General features: G+C 39.3%; 1 protein-coding gene across 1 annotated transcript in view; it reads left to right on the top strand.

The window, feature by feature from the left end:
• si:dkey-22o22.2 (neural-cadherin) overlaps positions 1–24,526 on the top strand; it is a 254,121-nt gene that overhangs the window by 167,464 nt on the left and 62,131 nt on the right. Inside the window, exons 13-16 of the mRNA XM_038272450.1 lie at positions 12,542–12,791; positions 15,119–15,246; positions 15,328–15,514; positions 17,038–17,181. Of these exons, the coding sequence (XP_038128378.1) occupies positions 12,542–12,791; positions 15,119–15,246; positions 15,328–15,514; positions 17,038–17,181 (709 nt within the window). The remainder of the gene's footprint in view (positions 1–12,541; positions 12,792–15,118; positions 15,247–15,327; positions 15,515–17,037; positions 17,182–24,526) is intronic.

Genomic DNA, 24,526 nt, shown 5'->3' with positions numbered 1-24,526 from the left:
AACATCATTTTTCTATGCAGCACCATGGTCGTGGCACAATATTCAAAACTCCCTGCAATTACGGACTCTTATTCCGCTACAGCATTTTAAATCACTATTGAAAACCGCTTGCACAGAGAATTGTAACTGTTATTCTAGAGTCTAGTTTATGATTGATTTTATTATGTTGTTTTTATGTGTTTTTATATGTCTTATTGTACTGCTGCCTCTTGGCCAGGTCTCCCTCGAAAAAGATTTTATCTCAAGGGACTTCCTGTAAAATAAAGGTTAAATAAATAAATCAGAGAAAGTGGGCATGTTATCTTGTAGGCAGGCACAGAGTAGTCAAGGCAGGTGCTTCCTGGAGGAGCAGGACAATGACAGCAATACGTAGAACTGTGATTAGCAGATGTTTTCCAGGACAGAGAGGAACTGTTGCTCAGAGAGCAGGATTTCTTAGGAATACTTAGACCATTGGCGTCGGCTGACTCTTTTCACAGGGGCACATGCCCCGTTGGACAGGGTTAGGGTAATGGATCTGTGGTGCCTGGGTATGCCTTGGGCACAAATTTTTTTTATTAATTAATTTTCCACTTTCACAGCTCCGCTCTCACAGCTCTGCACTGACTGCGGAGTTGTGAGAGGAAATTAAGCTAGTCACAATTGATCGACAGCTTTGCAAATATGAAGCCTAGACGCTACTACTTACAGTTAAAAAAAAGAACATCCAGCTCTACCATCCTTACGGCTATGATATACACACCATCACACCATCATAGGATGGGCCCAAATAGAAATGATAAACACAGACATGTATGTATGTAGAGTGTTTTTTTGTCTTCCTTTTACAGTTGCACATTTCAAGTTTATTTATGACGCTTTATAATAATAAATAAGTGTTATAAAATATTTGCTCGCATGCTTGCTTTAATTATCTGTACCCATGCTTTTTTTGAATAAATAATTGCCCAAAAAAATTTTTTCTGCCCTATTGTGCCCTTGTATAGTATTGAGTCAGCTGACGCCCCTGACTCAGACATTTGTTTATGAAGCAAAATACCACGTTTTGCACCATGTTAATGGAGGAAAATTAATGCAACAAAGGTGAAAGTGAGCAAGAAACCTTTGAGCATTTTAAATCCAAGGATATCAGCTCTGTTATAAACGAGTTCGGAAATCTTTACTGTATGTCGATCATTTTCACGGAATACAGAACAAAAATATAGCATCTGAATTTAGGGTCACCTGAATAGAGATATAACAAAATCTAGAAGGAAGGTTTACTCTAAGAAACCAAAGGTTTTCTGCTGTTCTCCTGTATAAAACTATGCACGGTCCAGCAGTTTGTAATAGGGGTGGAACGGTTCACAAAATCCACGGTTCGGTTCGGTTCACGGTTTCTTGGTCACGGTTTTCGGTTTGGTTCGGTATATGTTGATTGTTACCCCGAAATCCCATAAGAATTAATTAAATTAATGAAAAAATCCAAAAAAATTAATGAATTATAATTATTTTTAATGATCCGCCGAAACCATGGTTCATTTCCACATGTTTTGCTACTTTGAATTTAATCATCTGGCGCATGCCCTCTACGATCTCCAAGGAACTCAGAGCGGAGCGGACGGGAGCCACAGTGGAGGCTGTAGGCTTTGCTTTGCGCAATCGGTCTGGAGCGCAGCGGGGCGGAGCGCTGATGGAGTATGTGGGATCTCGGGGTTAGCCTGACATGTTGGTCGTGTTGCTGTTAGCATAAACAAAACGTGTTGCACACTGTTGCACTTTTATCCACAACTTTCTTTCCGCCGTCATCGTAGGTCACTCTAAATGCAAAGTGGTCCCATACAGCAGACCTATAAAGTGCTGCTGGCGCGTCTTCCAACTCCTGTTCTTTCCCACTCGCCATACCCACACAATACTCCACAACAACCGATTTTTTTCTGCTACACCCGGCTACGCTGCTTCGTTTCTTCTTCTTGTTTACTACTGGTGGTCAGTGTTGCCAACTCCTCAGCAAGGAAAGTAGCTATTGGCTGTGCTAAAAGTCGCTAAATGACATCATTGACTAATTTGCATAATCTGCCACAGGAAGGGATGTGCATGTTATTGATGCTGTGGGAGAAATAATGTCGTTACAGAAAGACAAAAAGTGAGTAAAAACACTATATAATAGTGTTTTTACTCACTCCTGCGGGAGCGGGAGAACGGGGTTGGGATCGGGGAGGCGCCCCACGGCAGCAGCTGCCGCTGGAGGATAAGAGAAGAAACGACACATGCTTTCACGTAAGAGTCTCCAAAAGCCGCCAGTGACACCGTAAAAAGTCGGCAGATTTGTCGCTAGTCGCTTTTTTGAAAAATCGTCGCTGCAGGGGTCTGAAAAGTCGATAAATATAGCGACAAAGTTGCTGAGTTGGCAACACTGCTGGTAGTTGGCTTTGGTCGCAGTACCGCCACCTTCTGCTCTGGAGTGTAATCGCTTCGACTATGGAGAAAAAGGAGCAGCGCATGAACCGAACGCAACACACGCGAACCGAACCGAGACAGTCGAACCGAACGGTTCAGACGGTTTTCATAAACCGTTCCATCCCTAGTTTGTATTGTAAGCCTTTGATGCAGCATCTGGAAGTTTCTCCTTTCTGCATACAGTTGGGCATATCTTTTAATTTTTCCGGTTTAAAAACTGCTGTCCCTGCTTTATGATTTTACTAAACCTACCACTTCATTACTGGGGTGTTGTTGTTTCCAGTCATGTTCACTTTGTTGTAAAACCTTTAGAAACTGTTTGAAATGTTTAATGGCAGGTAGTTTCTCAGATGGACATGTTGTAGAGTCGCTACCTAGCTTAAATTTCCTGAACTGTTTGTGGAAGCAGCTGCAGCTTAGCTGATCGATTTTATCCACCTGGGGCCATGAAACTGATTGGATCAACTGGATTCAATTATCTGGAGAGGTGACCCAATTCGTTTGGCGGTATAGTGAGTGTTATTTTGTGAAGTTGAACTTTATAGGAGCAGTGTTTGCATCTGAACCTTTGAGGCCAAACTTTGCTTGTGAGATAAAAAACTAAGCTGACGCTAAATCAAAAAGGAATACTGTGTGATAATTTAATGAATATTCTGATTCTTTCTGGGCTTTTTTTGCATTTTACTTTTTTTTTTTTTCAAATCAAAAGTAGTTTTTAACATCCAGCATATGTCTTCAAAGCTTCCAGGTTCAAAAACATCATCTTAAAAAAAATGATTAATGTTGGAAGTTTTGGCAGGCATCCCAGGGTTTTTTTTTTATTTTTTATTTCTCCTTTGTTAATATTTACTGACTTCTTCAAAAGGATTAAACTATCCCAGTTTCCCCCCAAATGTTGCTGATCAGGAAATTAACGCTTGTGCTGAGTGGAGTTCTAAAACGGCATGCTTTGCGGGGAGACGTGTAAAAAGACAGAGATGTTTAAAGCCAGTTCTTCTCCTGCAGCAGCAAAGCAGCTCTTTTTTCATGCCTTTGCAGAGAGCCCCGAGGAGGCTGGAAACACTCTTTCTTCCTCTTCATCCTGCTCTCCTCCCTCCTCTTCCCCTCATCCCTCCCTCCTCTCTGTGTCAGCACGTTTAGCAGAGCTCCACCAAACATTTTTTTTTTTTGCCGAGTAAACAACAAACCCAGTCTGTCTCACCTGACTCACAGCACACACACACATATGGCTTGTAGACCTCAAGGGTTTCTTTTTTTTCTTCTCCTTTTCCTCGTTTGATCCCTCCATCCTAATTTGCTCTCCCTCTTTTACTAAGCCTTTGCCTTAGAAGGTGGAGGAGTTTTCACCCTCCAGCTGCTCGATTTCATGGAGGTTAGTCAGTTTTCAAACAGTCTTTGGGCGCGTATCAGTGTGTGATTAACTGTGTGTGTGTTTCTCTGCTACTTTTAGAGCATTTTCAGTGATGAAAAAAATGCTGCTTGTGATTGGAGGTTGGTTCCACCCGCCTCGCTCCGTATGTCAGAGATGATTGAGGAGAAGGAGAAAATTACACCTGTTGTTGGAGCATCACAATGGACTCTCATCACCTCTGAAAAACAGATGTTTAATTACTGTGTTTAACCTGATGGAGACAGAGAGAGAGTGGGGGAGGGGGTTGGTGTAGTATGATGTAGGAGAACAGACCAGACTGGTTGTTGATGTTAGTCTTTTTATGGGATTGTTGAAAGGGTTTGAATCTGTGTTTCTGTCAGATTTGGTTTTAGGAATAATGCAAACAAGTGTTTTAAGTTAGGGCCCTGTCACACTAACCTGACTCCGCCAGATGGATTTGCTCCGCATATCCTTCTGGAAACCTTCCATTGAAGTAATTTTGGGAAGGGGCGAAAATACTGGTTAGCTGATTGGCCTATGTTGGTGATCCAATCAGAACCAATCAGATCAACGAAGCATATGACGTACTAACAGAGCGACGACGAAGAGGAGCCAATTGATAGATCAAACTCTTGCCGAACCGCAAGATCAGGATGGTCTCACGAGGCTAGGACCGTTCTGGATCAAGATCCACTCTTCAGACCAACTTCCTTTGGCCGTCATCAAGAAAACATTTCCCTAATGTAATCCCTTCCCAATCATATGCTGTGCTTACGCAGCGTTTCGCAGAGAATGACAACCTTCAAACAGGAGATCTTATCCCTTTCTTAACAATGATGTTTTTACAACTCTTCCCCAAAAGACACATTTCTTGAGCATAAAATTATTTGTCGATATGTTAATATTGTCTCTGTAGCTGCAGAACTACTTTGGACATCTCTGCTGCTTTTTGGTGTTTGTAAATGTGTTTTTTAAACATGCATGATTTTTCTTCCCTTCAATGATTCCAAGCTATTTTCGGCATTGAAATTACACAAAACAAAATGTTATGAAGGTTTTGTAAGAATATGTGGAAAAGGTCAAACGGTATGTATTATTATGCAAGCTAGTTTATGGTAAAGCTAATAGCTAAAACCATTTTTATCAAAAGAATAAATTTTTCAAAAAACAAAACATTCACAGAACAAGTCTAAAATATTAAAATATTTACTCCTGGTTAAGTGAACTGTCGCGCTTCTCGTTGCGTCACACCTCAACCCGCCTCAAAGCCAATGCTGATTGGACGTTTGTTTGATAAACGGCTCCAAATTTTCTTTAACGGAGAGTCTCCAGACTGATTTGCGAGTGAAATCTTGAAAGCTTGCGAGATCAGGATGGTCTCACGAGGGTACTTTGCATGGTCTTTGTACTGAATTGTGCTATACAGATAAATTTGCCTTGCCTTGCCTTTAAAAAAAGAACGAAGGTTTGCAGTTGCACCAGATTCAGCATCATGTCTGCTAGGAAGTTTGTTGGTGGTGGGCGTGAACGCAGGGAGAATCCATCACACTCACCTTCTCACTCACCCTATGATGGGGATGAAGTTTGGAGAAGTTACTCATAAGATAAGGATGGAAAGGATAAGCTGGATGCTGTGACTTATCCCTAAATAGCACTTAATGTATGTCAACGATCAGATAACTGACCTGTAATTTCCCTACATATGAGCATATGTGGCATAAATTTTGAGCATGCTCCCAACCAGGCCTGTTAACTTAAAGAAAAGGCTTTTAAGGGGTTTTTTGACTTCTCTGAGGTCTAGACATTCTGAGCTTTAGGTGGGTTTTCACCATTGGAAAGATCTTTCTTTAAGATTAAAAGGTGCCTTTCCTCTTTGACATCCTTGGCTGGCAGAAATCTGTTTTCTCCAGAAGCAGCAAATGCCCAAACGCCCTGTTTAGATTGAGGTTTTTACAGTTGCTGCTGATGACTTAATCTAGCGTAAAGCTAGCTTTTGTTGGTGGAGTTGCAGCTGCAGGGTTGTGATCATTTAAAGTACTTTATCTTAAATCAATGTGGACACAAATACCAGACAATCTTGAAGATTTAGATGATTTCTTAAATATCAGTGAAAGGTTCAGTAACGAAACGTTCTTGTTCCTTTTTCAAGATGAAAAATGTTGACGATTGTAAAACTAAATGACAAATTTCACATTATAAAGCTTTGTTTCCCAACTATTTACAAAAAAAAAGAGAAACTCTGCCAAAAAAAAATATGTATTCCCAGGTTAAGGTAGCCCTAACCCTCAATTAGTCTAGTTAAAATGTACTACATCCCTAATGTGACATTTTACACAAACCAATATGTCCTCCTTCCTCCCGCCTCCTTCCTCTCCTTTGTCGTGGGTAATTGCTCTGAGGAGAAACTGTTGTTTTAAATTTAGCAGCCTTAATAAGGTCTGTTAATCACATTGTTAACGAGGTAGAGGGAGAAACATGCTGCAGTGGTGGAAGGTGGTGCGTTTTAAATCTCCATATCAATAAGCTGTTGTCTTCTCCCACTCCGGGTATAATTGCGTCCTCATCAGTTGACTTCATCCTCCTGCTTTCTTCTCCTTCCTGTTTTTGTGTTATTTGGGAACAGATACTTCGAACTAAAGATAAACCTTAAGATGTTTTATATCTGCGAACCAGTAGTGCTTTATAACTTTATATGTTTTAGATAATAAAAGGCACCTATTGAGAGTGAGTGAGTCTACTGAGGGAGAAAATGTAATAATATTTAAAACTTAAGACAAAGAAAGCATCAAACTAAAGCGATAAGTGCTAAAGTTTTGTTGCAGTAGATTTTATTTTCAATAGTGTTCCATTTCAGGACCCAAAGACTTTAGCCTCTTTGAAAAAACAGGTCCATAATGCAGCCAATAAGGCTACGTTCACACTGCATCTTGAAGTGACCCAAATCCGATTTTTTTTTTACCCATATGCGATCTTTATCTGATCTTTTCATGACAGTCTGAACAACACAGATCCGATTTTTCCCAATGCGACCCAGACCACTTGGCTATGTGGTCCTGAATCCGATATGAATCTGATCTTTTCCAATGCGACCTGTGTGTGAACGGCTAGGTCGCATTGATCCGACCTGAATTGCATTAATACCCGACAAAGGTCAATATTCTGGGTAAAGCGGCAAGAAAATTAACAACCATGGTGGAAGATGATGCGGAGAGCAGTATTTAAGTTTAGCCATCTTGAAAAGATTGTGTATTTATGGTTGGGAAAGATCGCTAGATGCGCCCTGGCGCGACCATCAAGGTTTACTTCCGTAAACACAGACCACGCTGGCCTGTGATGTCATTGCATCCTCTGCTGCGCATGCAGGACGCATGCGTTGTATGAATGCAGTTCACACAGGGGATCACATACAAGTCGCATATATTTGGAAATGTGAATGGCAACGCAAAAAAAATCGGAATTGAGCATCAAGGCCTGCAGTGTGAACGTATCCTAAGATAAACTGTTCCTTCAGCAGCTTCTGGCTTCATCATTGGTCCAGCCGCCTGTTTCTTTCTTAGATATTAGCTTTTCAGATCCCTAAACTACAGCTAGAAACGATGTATGCGGAACGTTATCTATTCTGAATTACTTAGAAAACTGATAATTAAACAATAAAAAAAAAAAAAAGTGCTACTGCAGGTCCTTCATCCCTGCTGCAACCAGACTCTATAATGCGACACTACAACGGCAATAATTTGTGCAATGTATAATGTGCAATTACTATTTCATACACTATGCAATAACCTGTTTCGCTATATTTGACACCCAGTCAAATATAGTAAGCATAGTAAGGAGTAAATTTCTCCTCTGTGAGATCAATAAAGTCAATGAATCAATAATTAATGACGAAAAAAATCTCAATCGTCATATTTATCGATTTAAGAACATGAGCCAGATCAGATATCCATATATGAATCCGCACTAAAAAAACCTTTGTAAAACACACATAAATGAATCAGGGCAAGTACACAAAGTTATGTATTGGTTCCAATTCACACAACTATATCTATAGAAATATCTATAATCCACTCACGCCTATTATTCTCCATGAATCTATTATTGTACATTAACTGTAAAAAAGCATATATTACATCTCCAACCAATTTTAGATTGTAATTTTTTTTTTCCAGATTTAATTTTCTTAATTTTCAAATTTATTTATTTTTTCATCTCTTTTTCAGAGTTTTGCAAATTCCATTCTTTTCACTTCAAGCCCAATACAAACGTTTGCTCTTGACCAATGAAAATATTATTTCTACCAACCACAGACCTACATAAACAAATCTTTGCTCCTGATAATTTGAAAAGAATGCAGTTTATCAAAGTTAATCTAAATTTGAAAAAGTAAAAATAAAAAAATATATATATTATATAATATAATTTTGAAATTTTGCTGAAAAAATGTTGGAATATGATAGTTCTTTAGATAGAAAGGAAACTTTTAAATCTTGCTAAGCAGCAAAGTTTCTTTCAAAACTTCTCTTTGATAAAGATGTTTTTAAAAGTTTCATTTCTCGACTCAATTTTTTCTTTATTTCCATTTCCAAAATGTGCTTTTTATTCCAAATTTTCTTTCCAAATCTTTTTTTTTTTAAGTTTTTTCATTAGCAAATGTGTCTTTGCTTGCAACACACTGCAAAAAAGTAGTCATTTTTTTCATAAAATAAGTGCATTTTATCCTGAATTGAGGAGGTAAATGAGACACTTTGCCAATGGAACAAGACAAGTTACATTTGAAATAAGAAAAATCAATTGCATTGTCTTATTTCAAGTGCATATTATCTAATTGACTTATTCTAAGTGTAAAAATACTCAATCCATTGGCAAACTATCTTATTTACCTGCTCAAATTAAGGGTAAATACACTTGATTTAAGACATTTTTACTTAATTTTAGATCGTATATTTAGTGCAACAATAATGGCTCAAGATTGACCCCATAAAGAATGGAAGACCGTTACGTTAGACCGTAATTCCCCGGCTTCAGCCTTGTACATTATCCACTAGCTCTTAGCAGCGAAGCTGAAAGGATGAAGTTCGTTCCAGTTGCTGCACGATTCCCAGCACCCGTCGCACCAGCTGTGAGTGATCACTTGCCATTTTTCCACAGGCATTAATCTGTGTGGGAGAAGATGGCAGACACTGATCAGTTTAGCTTCAGCACACTGCAGCGATGTCTAATGAAAGGATTTCTCATTAGCACTGATTCCTTACGCTCCGCTGCCTTGGCCTGCCGGGCTGAGCCACCCAGCAGCAACATGTCAGGACGGGTCCTTCTCCAGCAAACCGTCAATATAAATGGATTTTACAAGATTTTTTAAAGAGTCAAACTAAAGGAGATGTAAAAAATATCTAGAAAATATGTATGGATTCTATAGAATAGCTTTTATTGGAAAACTTGTTTGTTTTTCTACCATGAACTTACATTATAACCAAGAATCTTTTTGTTTTCTTGCATGTTTTCCCCAAAGCTAAGTAGATACCAAAGACAGATGCACCGCTGTCGCTTGAAAAGAGATAGCTGAGAGGGTTTTGGTGTTTAAAGTTGTTGACAACATTTCTCACTCAGAGAAAACATGTCGACTCCAGGAAATGACAGCAATACGGGGAGTTGCTTGGAGGTCATGTTCTCTTTTTCAATCGAGCAAGCCAGTTTCTAAGGCATCAATTCTTTGTGCTAAAGCAGATTAAGTATGCCCTCCACCAAAGTGAAATGATTTCATATTGACTGCACATGGGGCACCTTCTATGAACATCTACAGATGGTGTTTAGGATTGGCCTTTTTCTAAGTCCAATTCATTATAAAATATTTCCCTCTCAATTTTCTTTCCTGTATTAATAACTAAATACATTATTCCAAGCTAAAAATAATTAGCTTAGTCAAAAATATTCTATTTTCCATCAAATAGAACTGTTGCACAAACAACCTTTTTCTTCTTGTAGGACTAAAGTTAAAGGTGCCTTCAGATGTGAGGTAATTAGAGCCATAGATGAACTGAACTCTAGATTAATCTAACCATCCCTCTAACCAACACCTTTTCTTTGAATTTGTGTTAAAAAAAAAAAAAAGAAACTATTATATTAATTTAAAAGCGGGAGTTCTTCACCTGCATTTTTTTAACCCTTGAAAAGGATGAAAACCAGTTTTAAAATAAGTGATTCAGTAGATAGAATAGAATAAAAAATGCCTTCTTTGTCCCACAATGGGGAAATTGTTGTGTTACAGCAGCAAAGGTGGTAACACAAATGCGGACATTAAGTGTATAAAAATAAGATATCCTGTTTTAGTACTTTCTGAATAACAATCTGGCCTTCGAGGGTCACTCTCTGGCATCACACCCTCTCTCTCTCAAAGCCTTAAAAAGACGATCATGACGAGGTCGCAATAGAAAGCAAGGCTGAACATTTTCCATCAACAGTGACCATGAAGGGTTTACTTGGAGTCTGGTTTATTTGTGGATGTGTCAGTTCACAGATCTATCCATCCATCAATTTATCCATCCATCCATTTTTTGATTCATCTATCAATCCCTTCATTCATCCATTCATCCATAAATGTATCCATCCATCCATCAATTTATCCATCCATCCATCCGTTTATTAATTCATCTATGCATCCACATATCCATCCCTTCATCAATCCATTCATCCATAAATGTATCATCCATCCTTTCATCCATCCATCCCTTCATCCATAAAGTTATCCATCCATCCATCTATTTATCCATTCATCTGTTCATCTATCCATTTATCCATCCCTTCATCCATCCATTCATCTGTAAATGTATCATCCATCCTTTCATCCATCCATCCCTTCATCCATAAAGTTATCCATTCATCCATCCATTTATTTATTCATCTGTTCATCCATCCATTTATCCATCCCTTCATCCATAAAGTTATCCATCCATCCATGCATTTATCCATTCATCTGTTCATCCATCAATTTATCCATCCATGCATCCATGTATCCATCCATCCATCCATTCATCCGTTTATCCATCCATCCATCCATCCATCCATCCATCCATTTATCCCTCTCTCCATCAATCCATCATATATCCATTTATCCCTCCCTCTCCATCCATCATCCACCCATCCATCTATTCATCTATTCCATCAGCCATCCCTTTATCCATTCATCCATATCTATCCATTTTCCATCAATCATTCATCCATCCATCCATCCATCCATCCATCCATCTATTCATCTATTCCATCAGCCATCCCTTTATCCATTCATCCATATCTATCCATTTTCCATCAATCATCCATCCATCCATCCATCCATCCATCCATCCATCCATCCATCTCTCCATTAATCCATCATACATCCATTTATCCCTCCCTCTCTATCCATTTGTCCATCCATCATCTATCCATCTATCTATTCATCTCATCAGCCATCCCTTCATCCATTCATCCATATCTATCCATTTTTCCATCAATCATCCATCCATCCATCCATCCATCCATCCATCCTTCCATCCATCCTTCCACTTCTCCTTATCTAAGTTCAGGGGTGTTCTGTGTTTTCTCCCTGGAAAATGTTTCCAGAAAACCAGGAAAAATAAGAGGAGGCATCTTTTTCAGGGGCCCCTACAGCCTGTAAATTGTTATAATGGACAGTTGCCTATTAAATGTTTCCTTTTCCATGTGTGTTTGTTCCTGAAGCTGAGCTTTAAAGGGATTTCTCACCTCATATTCCATCCAAAATACAATCATTCCACAGGCTGGATGAGAGGATGGGACCTAGAGGATGATAATCTTAAGTGTTCCCTCTCAAACCCAAACATGCTAATAGAAAAATAAACAGTTTCCCATAAATGTGCATAATTACCCACTAACAATTACATAGTTTTAAAGTTAAATGAGTCTTTGGTCAGTTTTTCCTATCAAAAGCAGTGGATACCTCCAATAAGACTCAAGGTTTTACTATAATACAAATCTAAAAGCTCTCCTGACGGTTGATGACAAGGTAAAGACAAAAGTGTACAACTCAGAAAAGAAATCCCACCTTTTTAGGTATTCAAGTGAAGTACTTCATATTTTTGTATCTGTAGACGGCCTGAAGTGCTGCATTCTTTAACGCCCAGATGTGTACTTTAGAAAAATATTTCTCTCAGTTTAATGTTATACGTCTGGAAGCCTTTGGGTCTGTTTTATTGTGAAGGGCTGTAAATACGACACCAGCTGCTGTGTGACTGCATTGTATCACTATGAAGCAGAAACAGAGGCTTGATATTCTTTCTGAGTTATGTTGAGCTTCATACTTTAAAAAATGTAAGTTCTCTTCATTTCTTGACTTGAGTATAAACTCAAAGCTTCAGATGAATGGACAGAAGAGGAGCTTAGCCATTCAGTGACTATATAAAGAGATTTTAGATTTTTTTCCTGCACCCTTTTGTATAAATCCAGTCAAAGTTAAGGCCTCCTCCTCTATTCACATCACAACGGCTTTAAAAAGATGATTTAAAGAAAGATTTGACTTTATTATTGCAAAAGACCAGAACTTTGTGGTCTAACTCGCAACATGAGTTATGAGGGACGTAGAAGCACAACTTCATAACCTTAAGATAGAAGTATTTTTATCAAAAAATACCTTGTGAGTTTCTTCCTCTCCCACCTAAAATACTTCAATAGATAAAATCTAAAGAAAATAAATCCGGCCCTCTGTGTTTTTCTGATCAGACTGTGAAGGCAACGTCTCCGCTCGGCGATCCGAGGGTGACCTACAATCTGGAGGAAGGCCTGGTGCCAGAGACCAACATGCCGGTACGGTTCTACATCAAACCGAACAGGGCGGACGGTTCGGCATCGATCCTGGTCGCCGAGAACCTGGATTACGAGATGACGCACTTCTTCACGCTGAGAGTGCGTGTGCAAAACGTTGCCGCCGTGCCTCTGGCTTCCTTCACCACCGTATACGTCAATGTAACAGGTGAGTTTTTTTTAGGAGATATTTTCCCTCTTTTGCCTAAACATGCCTTTGACAAAAATATTCTAAATCCAAAGTGGATTCAAGCTAATAGAACTTTGCAACAACAAAGCAAGTAAAGCTCATAAGTTTAAAATTATGAATCTTTAAGTGTTTATTACCAACTTCCTTAAATGTTTGCCAACTTCCTTTAATAAAGGAGTGAAAAAGAAGATGAAAACAAAACCATCGATCAAATGTTAAGTTTTTGCAGAAATCTTTTTAACATAGGTGCAGGATACTCTAGTGTTGCACTGATGCCATTTTTTGGCCCCGATACTGATACCTGGCTGTGCAGAATTGACTGATACCAATACTATCTGTTATAAATTGATGTGTGTGTATATATGAAGATCTGCATACTGCTTGGATGTAAAATAATTCCCATCATGGATTTGTCAAGCTACTGCCTACATTTGTGAAGCAGGAAAAAGACTAATACAAAGTGAATCCAGTAGAACTTTTAGTTTTGAGAGCCTAAAGTTTATTCAACTTTGGGCTCTCAAAATGGTATCGGTGCCCTATTTGTTGGTACTCGCCGGTACCGATTATCCTCGTGAGACCATCCTGATCTCGCGAGCTTTCAAGGTTTCACTCGCAGATCAGTCTGGAGACTCTCCGTTGAAGAAAATTTGGAGCCGTTCACCAAACGAACGTCCAATCAGCATTGGCTTTGAGGCGGGTTGAGGTGTGACGCAACGAGCAGCGCGACCGTTCAGTCTAAAGAACATGGCAGCTTCAGCCGATGAAACTAGCGTTAGCGTGGCTATCGAGCAAGTGTTATCGGAATTACAGAGTATTTCTTCACTGAAAGAAGAGCAAAACACTGCTCTGGAGGCTTTTCTCAGAGGAAAAGATGTTTTTGCTCTTCTCCCGACTGGTTTCGGCAAGAGTAGCCTGGCTTGTGGTTGTGTTTTTGTCGTCGCTCTGTTAGTACGTCATATGCTTCGTTGATCTGATTGGTTTATTTGGCCCGTCTATCACCAACATAGGCCAATCAGCTAACCAGTATTTTCGCTCCTTCCCAAAATTACTTCAACGGAAGGTTTCCAGATGGATATGCGGAGCAAATTCATCTGGCGGAGTCAGGTTAGGTACAGATACCACCATTTTAGTGCAGCATCAGGGGCCCCGTCCAATACTGGTATTGGTGCAACAATAGAATAATCCTCGATCGATGGGTCTTTTTTTGTCTTCTTCCTCATGTTTAAAAGCGTTCGACAAACTACTCTAAGTGCATTAGCACAACCAACTGGTAAGGAGTGTAAGAGCTTTATGGTGGTAGATTCGTACTCATAAATGTTTGATTTTTACTTGAAAATTTGTGATTTCTACTTATCATGTTGCAAAGTTTTAACATAGTAGATTATATTCTCACAGATGAATTATCTGATGTCACATGGACATATGAGTTGACAACAGTTAAAGCACACATTTTTATTGAGTTATCTCACTTCATGGAGAAACACAAGGTGATTGATTTAACAGAAATAGGTGTGGATAGAAGTCCCTCTTTTGGTGGATCTTCTGTTTTAAATCCAGAACCCCCAGCTTTCTTATTAACAGCAGTTTTGACCAAATAATACATTGCATTGCATGTAAAAAGTCACCGTTTATTTGTGACGAGCATAAACCATCAGTAGGAGCAGCTCGGGCATAATGAGAGACAGTCCTGGAAAACAACGAGGACTGAGAGTAATGAGGTTCCCCGGACGTTTCTGGCAGACAAAGAAAAGAGGAAAAAACATCAATGTCTGACGGTGCGAGCTCCACGCGGCCTCATTTCAAAAGTGACTCATTTCTCAATCAGCATCCGTGGGTGGGTGGAGGGAAGAAAAGAGGAGAAAACACTTCCTGACTTTGATTGGCTTTGAACAAACCCACTCTGGATGCTCTAATTGGCTTAGCGGAGCTTGAAAGTGAGCTGACAAGCTTCTTTGTGGACACTTCAGGGTGTTAGGAGGATAATTCCTCGCTAATAACTCAATTTCATTTGCAAGAAGAGACACGGTCCAGCTTCCTTTTCTGATGGACTTCAGAGCAAAGTCTTCTCTGTTTTCCTTTTTTCTCTGTTCTTCATCCCAACTATTTAATCTTCTTTGCTTGATTAAGTTGTTGCAAAAAACCAAAAAGTTTTTTTTTTTCCCCCTCTTTGTTGTCTGGTTTTAAAGCCAACTTAATCAACTTTTGTAGACAGGAGTTGGAGCGCTGACAAAAATAAAAATAATTTTATTAAGGAAAATTAGGGATAATAAATGTCTCTTTTGTTTTCATTTTATTTCTTTTCTCAGACGTCAACGACAATGTTCCTTTCTTCCTTTCATCCACGTACGAGGCCACGGTTCCTGAAGGAGCACATATTGGCACGTCGGTCGCTCAGGTGTCGGCCACTGACCTCGATTCGGGTCTGCATGGCATGGTAACATGATTCTTTCGATCCAATGTTTATGTCTCTCTTTATTCCTCTTATTTCCTTAATCTTTCCTATGCCTCTTCTCAGATCCACTACACCATCTTGAAGGATGAGAGCGGAGACTCTCAGTACTTTAGCATCGACCCCGTCAGCGGCGTCCTAGTAACTCGTGCTTCTTTTGATCGCGAACAAAAAGCGTCCTACCTGATCGAGGTGCAGTCACAGGATGGCTCAGAGTCCGCCCGACCGAGCCAGCAAGGCCAGCCGAACACAGGTACCCCACCACCCCCCCACCCATCCACAGACATAAAACCATTCTGAGCTCCACACATAATTTTCTTCACTATGGAGAGACATTAGTAAATAACTAAATAAATACTGAATGAAATGTATCCTTTAATTACAAAAAATGATCTAATAAAATAAAATAAAATTAATAAAAACTAATAAAATTTTTTGCTAATGCCAATTATTTAGCCAGTTTTGTTGTTTTTTTATTTAGAGATATATCATTTTTTGCAATTTATTAATTTTATTTCAAAACGAACTTATTTCGTTTATTTATGAATATATTTATTTGCTAATTAATTCACTAATTGTGTAACACTTTTATTTTGAAAAGCCATTTTAAATATCATAAGGACTTTTATTTTTTATTTTGTTTTATTTCTGTGTCTTTTATTTCTTAATTGGCATCAAAGTTTAATTAATTTGGGACTTTTAATTATCTATTGGAACAATTCTTTTGATCAGGGTGCGCTAATAATAAAAATACACTTTACTTGCTTTTAAAACAAAAGAAAATGGTTTAAAAGTTTTAAATTTCTTATGAGTTTTCTTGAATCCCTAAAAGATCAATGAAATATGATCTAAAGTATTTACATAAATTCCCACTTATATTAGTTATTTTTTGTGCCTTAGCGAGTTGATGAGACACTTGATGTAATCAATAAACCTCTGGCAGGATTCTGGCTCCATATAAAGAGACAGCAGAACTAATTTTAACAGGTTGTTTTTCAGGCATAGACCCACATTTAAATCGCAATTCATAACATTTCTAAAAGTTTTTAGGATATTAAAAAGATAATTTCGGTCAAAAACCAGGTGTATTTTGCTCATGTTATAAATAAGATGAAGTTGAAAAATTAAAATGTACAAAAAAACCCAAGCATGGTGCTGCCTTCACCATGTTTTGCACTTGTTGCAGTAGCGTTCTCCAGTTTGAAAGACTCCCCTTTACTCCAGTTTAGTTTGTTGTTGACGCCAAGCTGCTCAAACTTCATCAGTTTTGATAAAGTATGTCTTTTCTTCAGAAGGCATTTTGCTTTCCATGTTTGCAGCTGCAGATTTCATACCTTCCTCACACTTATTATAAAACAAGAAGCATAGCTTAGGGGCCATTGGAAGGCATATATTTTCCCATTAATTCACTTCAGAAAAAGTAAAAATCTGACTGTTACTGTGGATAGACACATTTTCTAAATGTTTTAGGGTCAAAATATTGCCGAATAATTATTTTCAGAAACTCAAAGTTTTCATTTCAAGTTTAAATTTTTAACAGCTTTCGCTCAAAGTTTCTCTACAGATCGGTGTAGTTTGATTACGTTCACACTCCTCACAGCATAGGGGATACCAACCTTTTATGTTCTCATGTGAAAAACTGTGATTTAAGACTGAGTCGTCCTAAATAAGATTTCCTCATCGTTTTGTGGGAATTGTAGACATTTTTCTGATAGATGCGGCATCATTCAGAGCTGATCTGATGTGACATAGAGCGTCTGTTGTGTCTTCCTTCAGACACCGCCTATGTCAGGATCTTTGTCACCGATGTCAACGACAACGCGCCGGCTTTCGCCCTGCCGGTGTACGAAGTCAGTGTGGAGGAAGACAAAGAGGTGGGCTTCGTCCTCATCACCGTCACCGCCAACGATGAGGATGAAGGTCAGTCAGGATCTGGCTCTGGGTATTTTTTCTGTCTCTCTGACCGCGAAGTTATTAACCTCACTGCTTTCTGCTTTGTTTTCTACCATTTTTTATTTTTATTTTTTTTCATTTTTGCTTATCTAGTCTTTTCTGCTCCACGTCATGGCTAAAGCATTTTCTTTAAAACAACAAATTTTTCAGAAATATTTATTACACAGTACATCTTGATTGCTGCAGAATAAAGTTAGAATTAGTTAGAGTATTTACTTCTGGTTAAGATGCCAACTTCAGTATGAAAGGATTCTGCACCAATAGATTAGAAAGTTGAAGTCAAATGTGGCGGAGCTCTAAGGTTATCTTATCTTAGTAACTGTGACAAAACTTCTTCTCTGTTTTACCTTTTTTTTTTATTTAAGCCAAAAAAATAAAGAAACAAGGGTTGACTTAGTCAAACATTTTAGCTTTTTTTGCTAGTACAGAAAGCAAAAAGACTTAGATGTGACACAGAGATTTGCTCTTTCCTTCTGAAAAGGCAGGTTTAGTATTTTGCTAAACTGCCTGATATGAGCCGGAAGCAGGATTCGTACCATCAGCTCATTTGCATCTTGTCAATGCAGACACAAAAGCTGAAGGTGATTACTTGCAGATTTTAATAACAAAAAGGGGAACAGAAGCAAAAATCCAAAATCATAAATCCACAAAATCCAAAAGTACTGAAAACCAGGAATAGTCACAACAAGCGGGCAAAGAAATGACCTACCAGCAAAGAGTGACTAAATAGCAGGAGAATATATGGGAGAGAGAAACAAAGACCAGACTAATTAGCAGATTGGGAGCAGGTGTGAACAAAGGAGGCAAGAAGGGAGCCTGGGAAAAGGAGACTGACACAAGAGGGAAAACAAGAAATATGTAAGAACTCATATAGAATATAAAATAATGAGAACACAAAATGGAAATAAGACAGATCAAAACTCAGAGATAAAACTTAAACAAAACCATGACACGTCTGTGCCACCAGGAATCCCTCCAGGTCAGCATTGCATAATGTATTCATGGTACCAAAAGTACTTATTTCTGTCCTTAAAGCATGCTATACTATAAAAATGAATAACGACTATGATGATGCGGATGCGTTCACATTCTTTCTGGTAAACTGCTTGTCTGACTTTATCAGAGCTATCAGCATAGAATACAATAAAACAGAATAGAATAGAATAGAAAATCCCTTTATTGTCCCACAATGGGGACATATTGGTGTTTATAGCAGCAAAGCTTATAGTAGAAGTGTTCCCACAATGTGGACCGTAGAAAAGTGTATAAAAAATAACAGAGTTTTGAACTGTACAGTGTTTTGCAATATAATACTCTGTATCTGGAGAATGAATATCAATAACAGCTGTGGATATTTTTACAGTAATGGATATGAGAAAAATAGCAGCAACACCAGAGATGTGCAAAAAAAATGAAATGACAGCAGCATGATATTTAAAGCAGCATGCTCTATATAAAATACAGGTACAATTGAATGCAAACATAAAACCCAAAATTACGACAATTATTCACAAATCAGAAGACAAAACAATGCGCTAGCAGTAGTAGGGCAGAGATCGCACTTCCAGGACTGATCAGGTTTGGATGAATGAGATGACAGAGGATGTAAACACATTTATTCTCTCAGCAAAGTTTTTATTAACGTTTTACACGCTGTAATTTAGACACCATTTTAAAAGTAAAGATAGAAATAAATGAATAAATAAACAAGTGGGCAGGAGGACTTGTACTTGTAGCTCTTACCTTAAATGTTTTAATTTATATATTTTCTTCTTTCGTTCGATTTTAACTAACTTTATTTTTGTATTAACACATTTTAGGGTTATTTAAAGGAGTTACCTTTAAATTTCTGGTCTTCAGCTTGAGCCTTGGCCAGAAGGAAAGCTGTAGATGTGTTTTGTTCCTTGAACCTTTCAACCCATAGAAAGGATCCCTGGTCCCACTGATCTTTTCCTAACCTGACTCCGACAGATGGATTTGCTCCGCATATCCATCTGGAAACCTTCCGTTGAAGTAATTTTGGGAAGGGGCGAAAATACTGGTTAGCTGATTGGCCTATGTTGGTGATAGATGGGCCAAATAAACCAATCAGATCAACGAAGCATATGACGTACTAACAGAGCGACGACGAAGAGGAGCCAATTGATAGATCAAACTCTTGCCGAAACTGTCATGTTGGGGTCTAAGCGTCTAACCCACATGCAGAAACACTCTTCAGACAGCGAAAAAGTTAAATGGTTTATTTACAAAGTTACAGAGAAATGTGAACTGGATCTTGGCTCGGCAGACTGGTCACGGAAGGGAAGCACTAGAGAAGGACAGATCTGTTAGAGTGGATCCAGGAAACTTGCAGTTTAACGATGACTTAGATTAATACCTGCTCGGAGGTTATTCTGATCTGCAGGGGGGGGACCTTGTGGGTCCAGAGGCTGGTCGGCAGGCTGAGGGCAGAGACAGAGGCTGAGGCGGAGGACAGACAGGCAGGCTCCGGGAAGCGATTGCTTTCTCCAGGTTTGGGCAGATATCCAGATAAGTCAGGATCTGAGAGGCAGAAGAACACAGGGTCAGACTTGTTCACAAAAAATCAGATAACAGATCAGATAAGCTGGCTCAGGTTTTGCTGGTACCATTACTGGCAAACACTCTGGCAGGGAAGTGTCAGCCTCCTGCTCCTTAAGTAGGCCTCCTGATCAGCAGATGGGAAACAGCTGTGTAGAAGTCAGCTCATGCCCTCAGGAGGAAGATCTCAGGCGCCCTCTGGTGGAGAAAGTTAGACAAGCCTCCAGATCCCAACAGAAACCAGTCGGGAGAAGAGCAAAAACATCTTTTCCTCTGAGAAAAGCCTCCAGAGCAGTGTTTTGCTCTTCTTTCAGTGAAGAAATACTCTGTAATTCCGATAAAACTTGCTCGATAGCCACGCTAACGCTAGTTTCATCGGCTGAAGCCGCCATGTTCTTTAGACTGAACTGTCGCGCTTCTCGTTGCGTCACACCTCAACCCGCCTCGAAGGCCAACGCTGATTGGACGTTCGTTTGGTGAACGGCTCCAAATTTTCTTTAACGGAGAGTAGCAGACTGATTAGCGAGTGAAACCTTGAAAGCTCGCGAGATCAGGATGGTCTCACGAGGCTAATCTTTTCCTGCAGGAGTAACACCAAACAGCTATAGTAGCCCAGTTTTATGAAGCCTTTTCCTCCCCTCTCCCATTACAGGCCTTTACTGGCTCTCTGCTGAAAATAAACTCCTCTGCAGCTGGGGAAATGTCAGAGCTCTTGACTCAGTAAAGAAATCTAAACACAGACAATTGTTGTGAAAGAAAGTGACTTATGCTTAAACAGCATTACTTATGATTGCAATAAAATGTCCCCTGTATGTATGATGTGTTGCTGTAGGAGGCAGAAGTGAAACCCAAATATCTGACGGCAATAAATCCTCCATATTTCTGCTGTATTGTAACACAGCTGACTTAATAAGAGGATAGTTTTAGTGGGTGTCCAGCTTTAAATATGGTAGCTTGGCTTTGGGAGAGTGATGTATGACTGGAATCCTTCTGGTCAATAACAGCATGATGCATTAGCTGTTTTCTCCCTTTAATCGTTAAATTTGCATGTTTTATATTAAATGTGTGTGCATATAACTGAACTATCTTGGTGCATTGAATTAGCTGAAAAAACATCTGCACTCCTGAATCTTGTGTTTGTTTGTTTTTTTCTTTCTCCCCTTTCTTCTCCTCCTCTGCATCCTCGCTCCCTTTCCTTGTTTTCTTCTCCGTTCCTCCTCGGTTCGTTTCCTCCGTCTTCTTCTCTAGCTGTCGCAGCTCGTTAGCGAGTGCTGCTGCTCCCTTGAGGTCGACAGTTTTGATGTTTGTCTCTTTGTTTATGTTTGTCCCTCGCTCCTCTTCCTCCCCCGCTCTAACCAATAAGCTGCAGGAGGAAAAAAGGACAAAAATATCAGAAAACAAAAACAGCCTCTCTTTCTCCTCCTCTTTTTAACATTCTTTTTCTTTTCTTGTTGGTTTTCAGCCTCCGAGATTAACTTTACCCTGACTGCCAGAGGAGAAAACTAGGAAACATTGCGTTGCTCTGTTTTTATTATATTATTATGGTTTAAATTTGTGGTGGGTTTTTTTTTTTTTTTGACTGCTAATAATATGACTCTTCCTCCTTTAAAATAATTCTCAGTCTTTTAAAACTCGTGCCCAAATTTCATCTCTTCATTTCAGTAGGTTCAGCTTTTATTATAAAGTCCTTAGTTAGCCAAACAAAGACATAAAGTGTTTTATAAGTCAAACACTGAACTGAAATAAAGACAGTCAATTTAAAACATCAATAGAAAAAACTAAGTTTTGTTAACAACGCAGGCAGGTATAAAAAGAAACGCAGCAAATGGCTCTTTATACTCAGACGATGAAATGGAAGTCACAGTTATTTGTTCTGCTTTTCTTTTTGCTGTTTTTTATTTACCTTATAAGCAAGATGAATTGTAGTGAGATTTGAGTTCCCAAACTCCCAAAGATACATCTTACCAGAAGCCAACAGAGGGCTTCCAAAGAAAAGCTGTGTATGACATCAACTAGTATGACGCGGAAACAAAACAAAGATGGCTGCAGTGGTTTCAGCTGGAATACCTTCTTTCCAAAGTAAAATCACATTATTTTTGCCTCTGTGGATATTTGCATGTTCTCCCAACTGGATTTGGGAAGAGTTAGATTTATCAGTTAAAGGCCCTGTAAGTCCTTGACGATTTAGACCAGCGTATGACTGACGTACTAAAAATTTGGCAAAAATGCTGGCATATGTTGGATAAGTTATGGCTACGTTTTATATAAGTTATGAGCATGCTAAAGCATGATAGCACACATCGACATACCGCAATTAGGTCGAAAAATTTCCCGACATATGCCAGCGTATGCTCATACATGGGCCATAAGTTACATGTAAGTTATCTGATCATTGACATACGTTACTCATAAGTTGTGGTGTCTAGCTTATCCAAAACCTACAGTAAGAGTAACTTATGCGTAACTTATTAAGAACTTCTCTTCAACGTATATCAACGTATTTGACGTGTTTCAGATGACAGCTGAACATGTTTCTGACTTACAGCTACTGTATATTGGCGTATTGGCAGCGATTTGGTATAAAAGGGGGTTCACAGATCATCATCATAGGGTTAGCGAGAAGGTGAGTGTGATGGTTCCTCCCTGCGTTCACGGCCAGTACCAGCCATCTTCCTAGCAGACATGATGCTGAATCCGCTGCGACTGCAAACCTTCTTTCTTTCTTTTTCTTTTTTTTTTTTTTTTCTTTGGACAGGCAGTAAACAGCAGCTAGATTATTACCATGTTCAAAGAAATCTTTTTATGCAGACCGGGCGCCTTCAGACAGATCGCTGCTCCTGAGGGGAGCAGCTTTAAAGTCGTAGGGAAGTCGTATTTAAATGTCAAATCATTCTGGCTTAAACGTCTATATAAATGTGCTATTTATCAGACGATGTCCCAAAAGTTAGAAAATTTCTCTTTTTTTAAAAATCATGTCTTAAAAATTTTTTTTTTATTATTATTATTTTCTGCAGGCCAGTTAGTTCTTCGTCAGCCTGAACACCTAAATTCAGCCAATCATATATCAATGGTCATCTGTCAATCAAATTTTTTCGGTCATAGCATCTTGATTCATATGTTGCAGCTAATATACGCAGCGGTTGTATAGGCATGGCGAATGCATAGGTTGTAGGCGTAGAACTAACAGAACTGGCAGCGTTGCGAGGCAAGGGCTCAAACATGTACGGCTGGAAGCCTTCTACACCAAACCAAGCTTCTGCCGCCCTGGTTTCCTCTTCCACAACATCTTCATCCCCGCTTTCCTCCTCTAAATAAAAAATGGATGATGGAGGAGACTCATCCACGACCTCCGACACTAAACTCTCCTCCTCTTGCATGTTTCCGCTGTCCATAGCGTTCCTTGACAGCGTCGTTTCTAAGTCACGAATTTAGTGCTACTTGGTCCCAATGGAATTTCCTATGGGGAACCTACTAGCACTAGGTTGCTAACTGGTTAGCATGATGCTTCTGAAACACCGGCCACAACAAAACTTTCTTGCGAACCTTCCACCACAGCAATCCCACCCCCTTGATAATCGACCAATCACATTCTCTTTATTCACTCATGTAAAGTCGGGCACCACATGGGAGAATTCGGAAATGCAACCGTTGGAACAGCTGCTTCCCTACAACTTTACGCGTTGCTTCATGCCATGCGTTGTGCAGGTTAGGTTAGGCTTTTGTTGGTACTGGACTCGTTATGAATACTCTATACATCCGCCCAAAATTGAAAAAATACATAGAAAGTTCAGCGTATGCCAACGTTTTAGGAGGTTCTGGGACGTCGGCATACGCTGGCTAAATTTGCAAAGTGTGACAGGGCACTCTGTCAACTGTGAAACAAATCAAGCTGCTACTGCTGCTGTGATTGGCTAAAACCTGGGACATGGGAGGTACAGTAGGTACCCAATCATCTTTCAGAATTCAACTGAATGTCCCTCCCTTTTGCGGACACTTTCTACATGATGTTTTCCAGATCGATACGTGGAGTTCAATTTAAATCCTACACAATATCAATCCGGTTTATGCCAGGTTACACAACTGCACAAATATCCTCCTCCAATGATTTTTTAGCCCCAAAGGGACTCAGGTTAGATTATTTGTGTGTAAACAGGCCAAGTCACATGGAACCTGATTATTTTAAATCCGATCTGGGCCAAATTTGTATGTAGTTTTAAATCCTATACAGTTTGGATCTTTTGGAAACAGACTGCTGTCTAAAAAGGCAAGTGACCTGTATCGGAATTAGAATTACGATGATGTCACTCTGTACTGACAGCAAACACAGAGAACAGCGTAGATGGATTTGTACCGCAAAGGGGCTAAAAGTTTGGAATTAATTCGTATTTTGGTGGATAAAATGATCCAAAGAAACTTTAGGGGGCATACCGTAAAGGTGCGTTCAGACCAAACGCTGTGTCCACTGTGATTTTCACGAGAACCGCAGGGAGTTCACCGCTCTGCATTTCAGATGCACAGTGTTTGCACCCTGGACTGCATCATGTGATAGCGTAGGAGGAGCTTAAGCTGTGTGACTGACACGCCACCTACGTGAAAAAGACTTAGCAAATAGACTAAATGGTTGGTGCCTCTTTAAAGCAGGTTTGTGAATTTAAAATGGTCATTTGTAAAGAAAAGAAAAAAAAAGAAGATGTCCTGTGCTGGTACAGAATATAGCAGTTGGCATGTTTACATTATTTAGTGGCTGGGATAA

Source organism: Cyprinodon tularosa, unplaced genomic scaffold, assembly GCF_016077235.1.
Source record: "Cyprinodon tularosa strain WSP-4 unplaced genomic scaffold, ASM1607723v1 ctg83, whole genome shotgun sequence".
NCBI lineage: Eukaryota > Metazoa > Chordata > Actinopteri > Cyprinodontiformes > Cyprinodontidae > Cyprinodon > Cyprinodon tularosa.
This window is presented reverse-complemented; position numbering and strand designations above follow the sequence as displayed.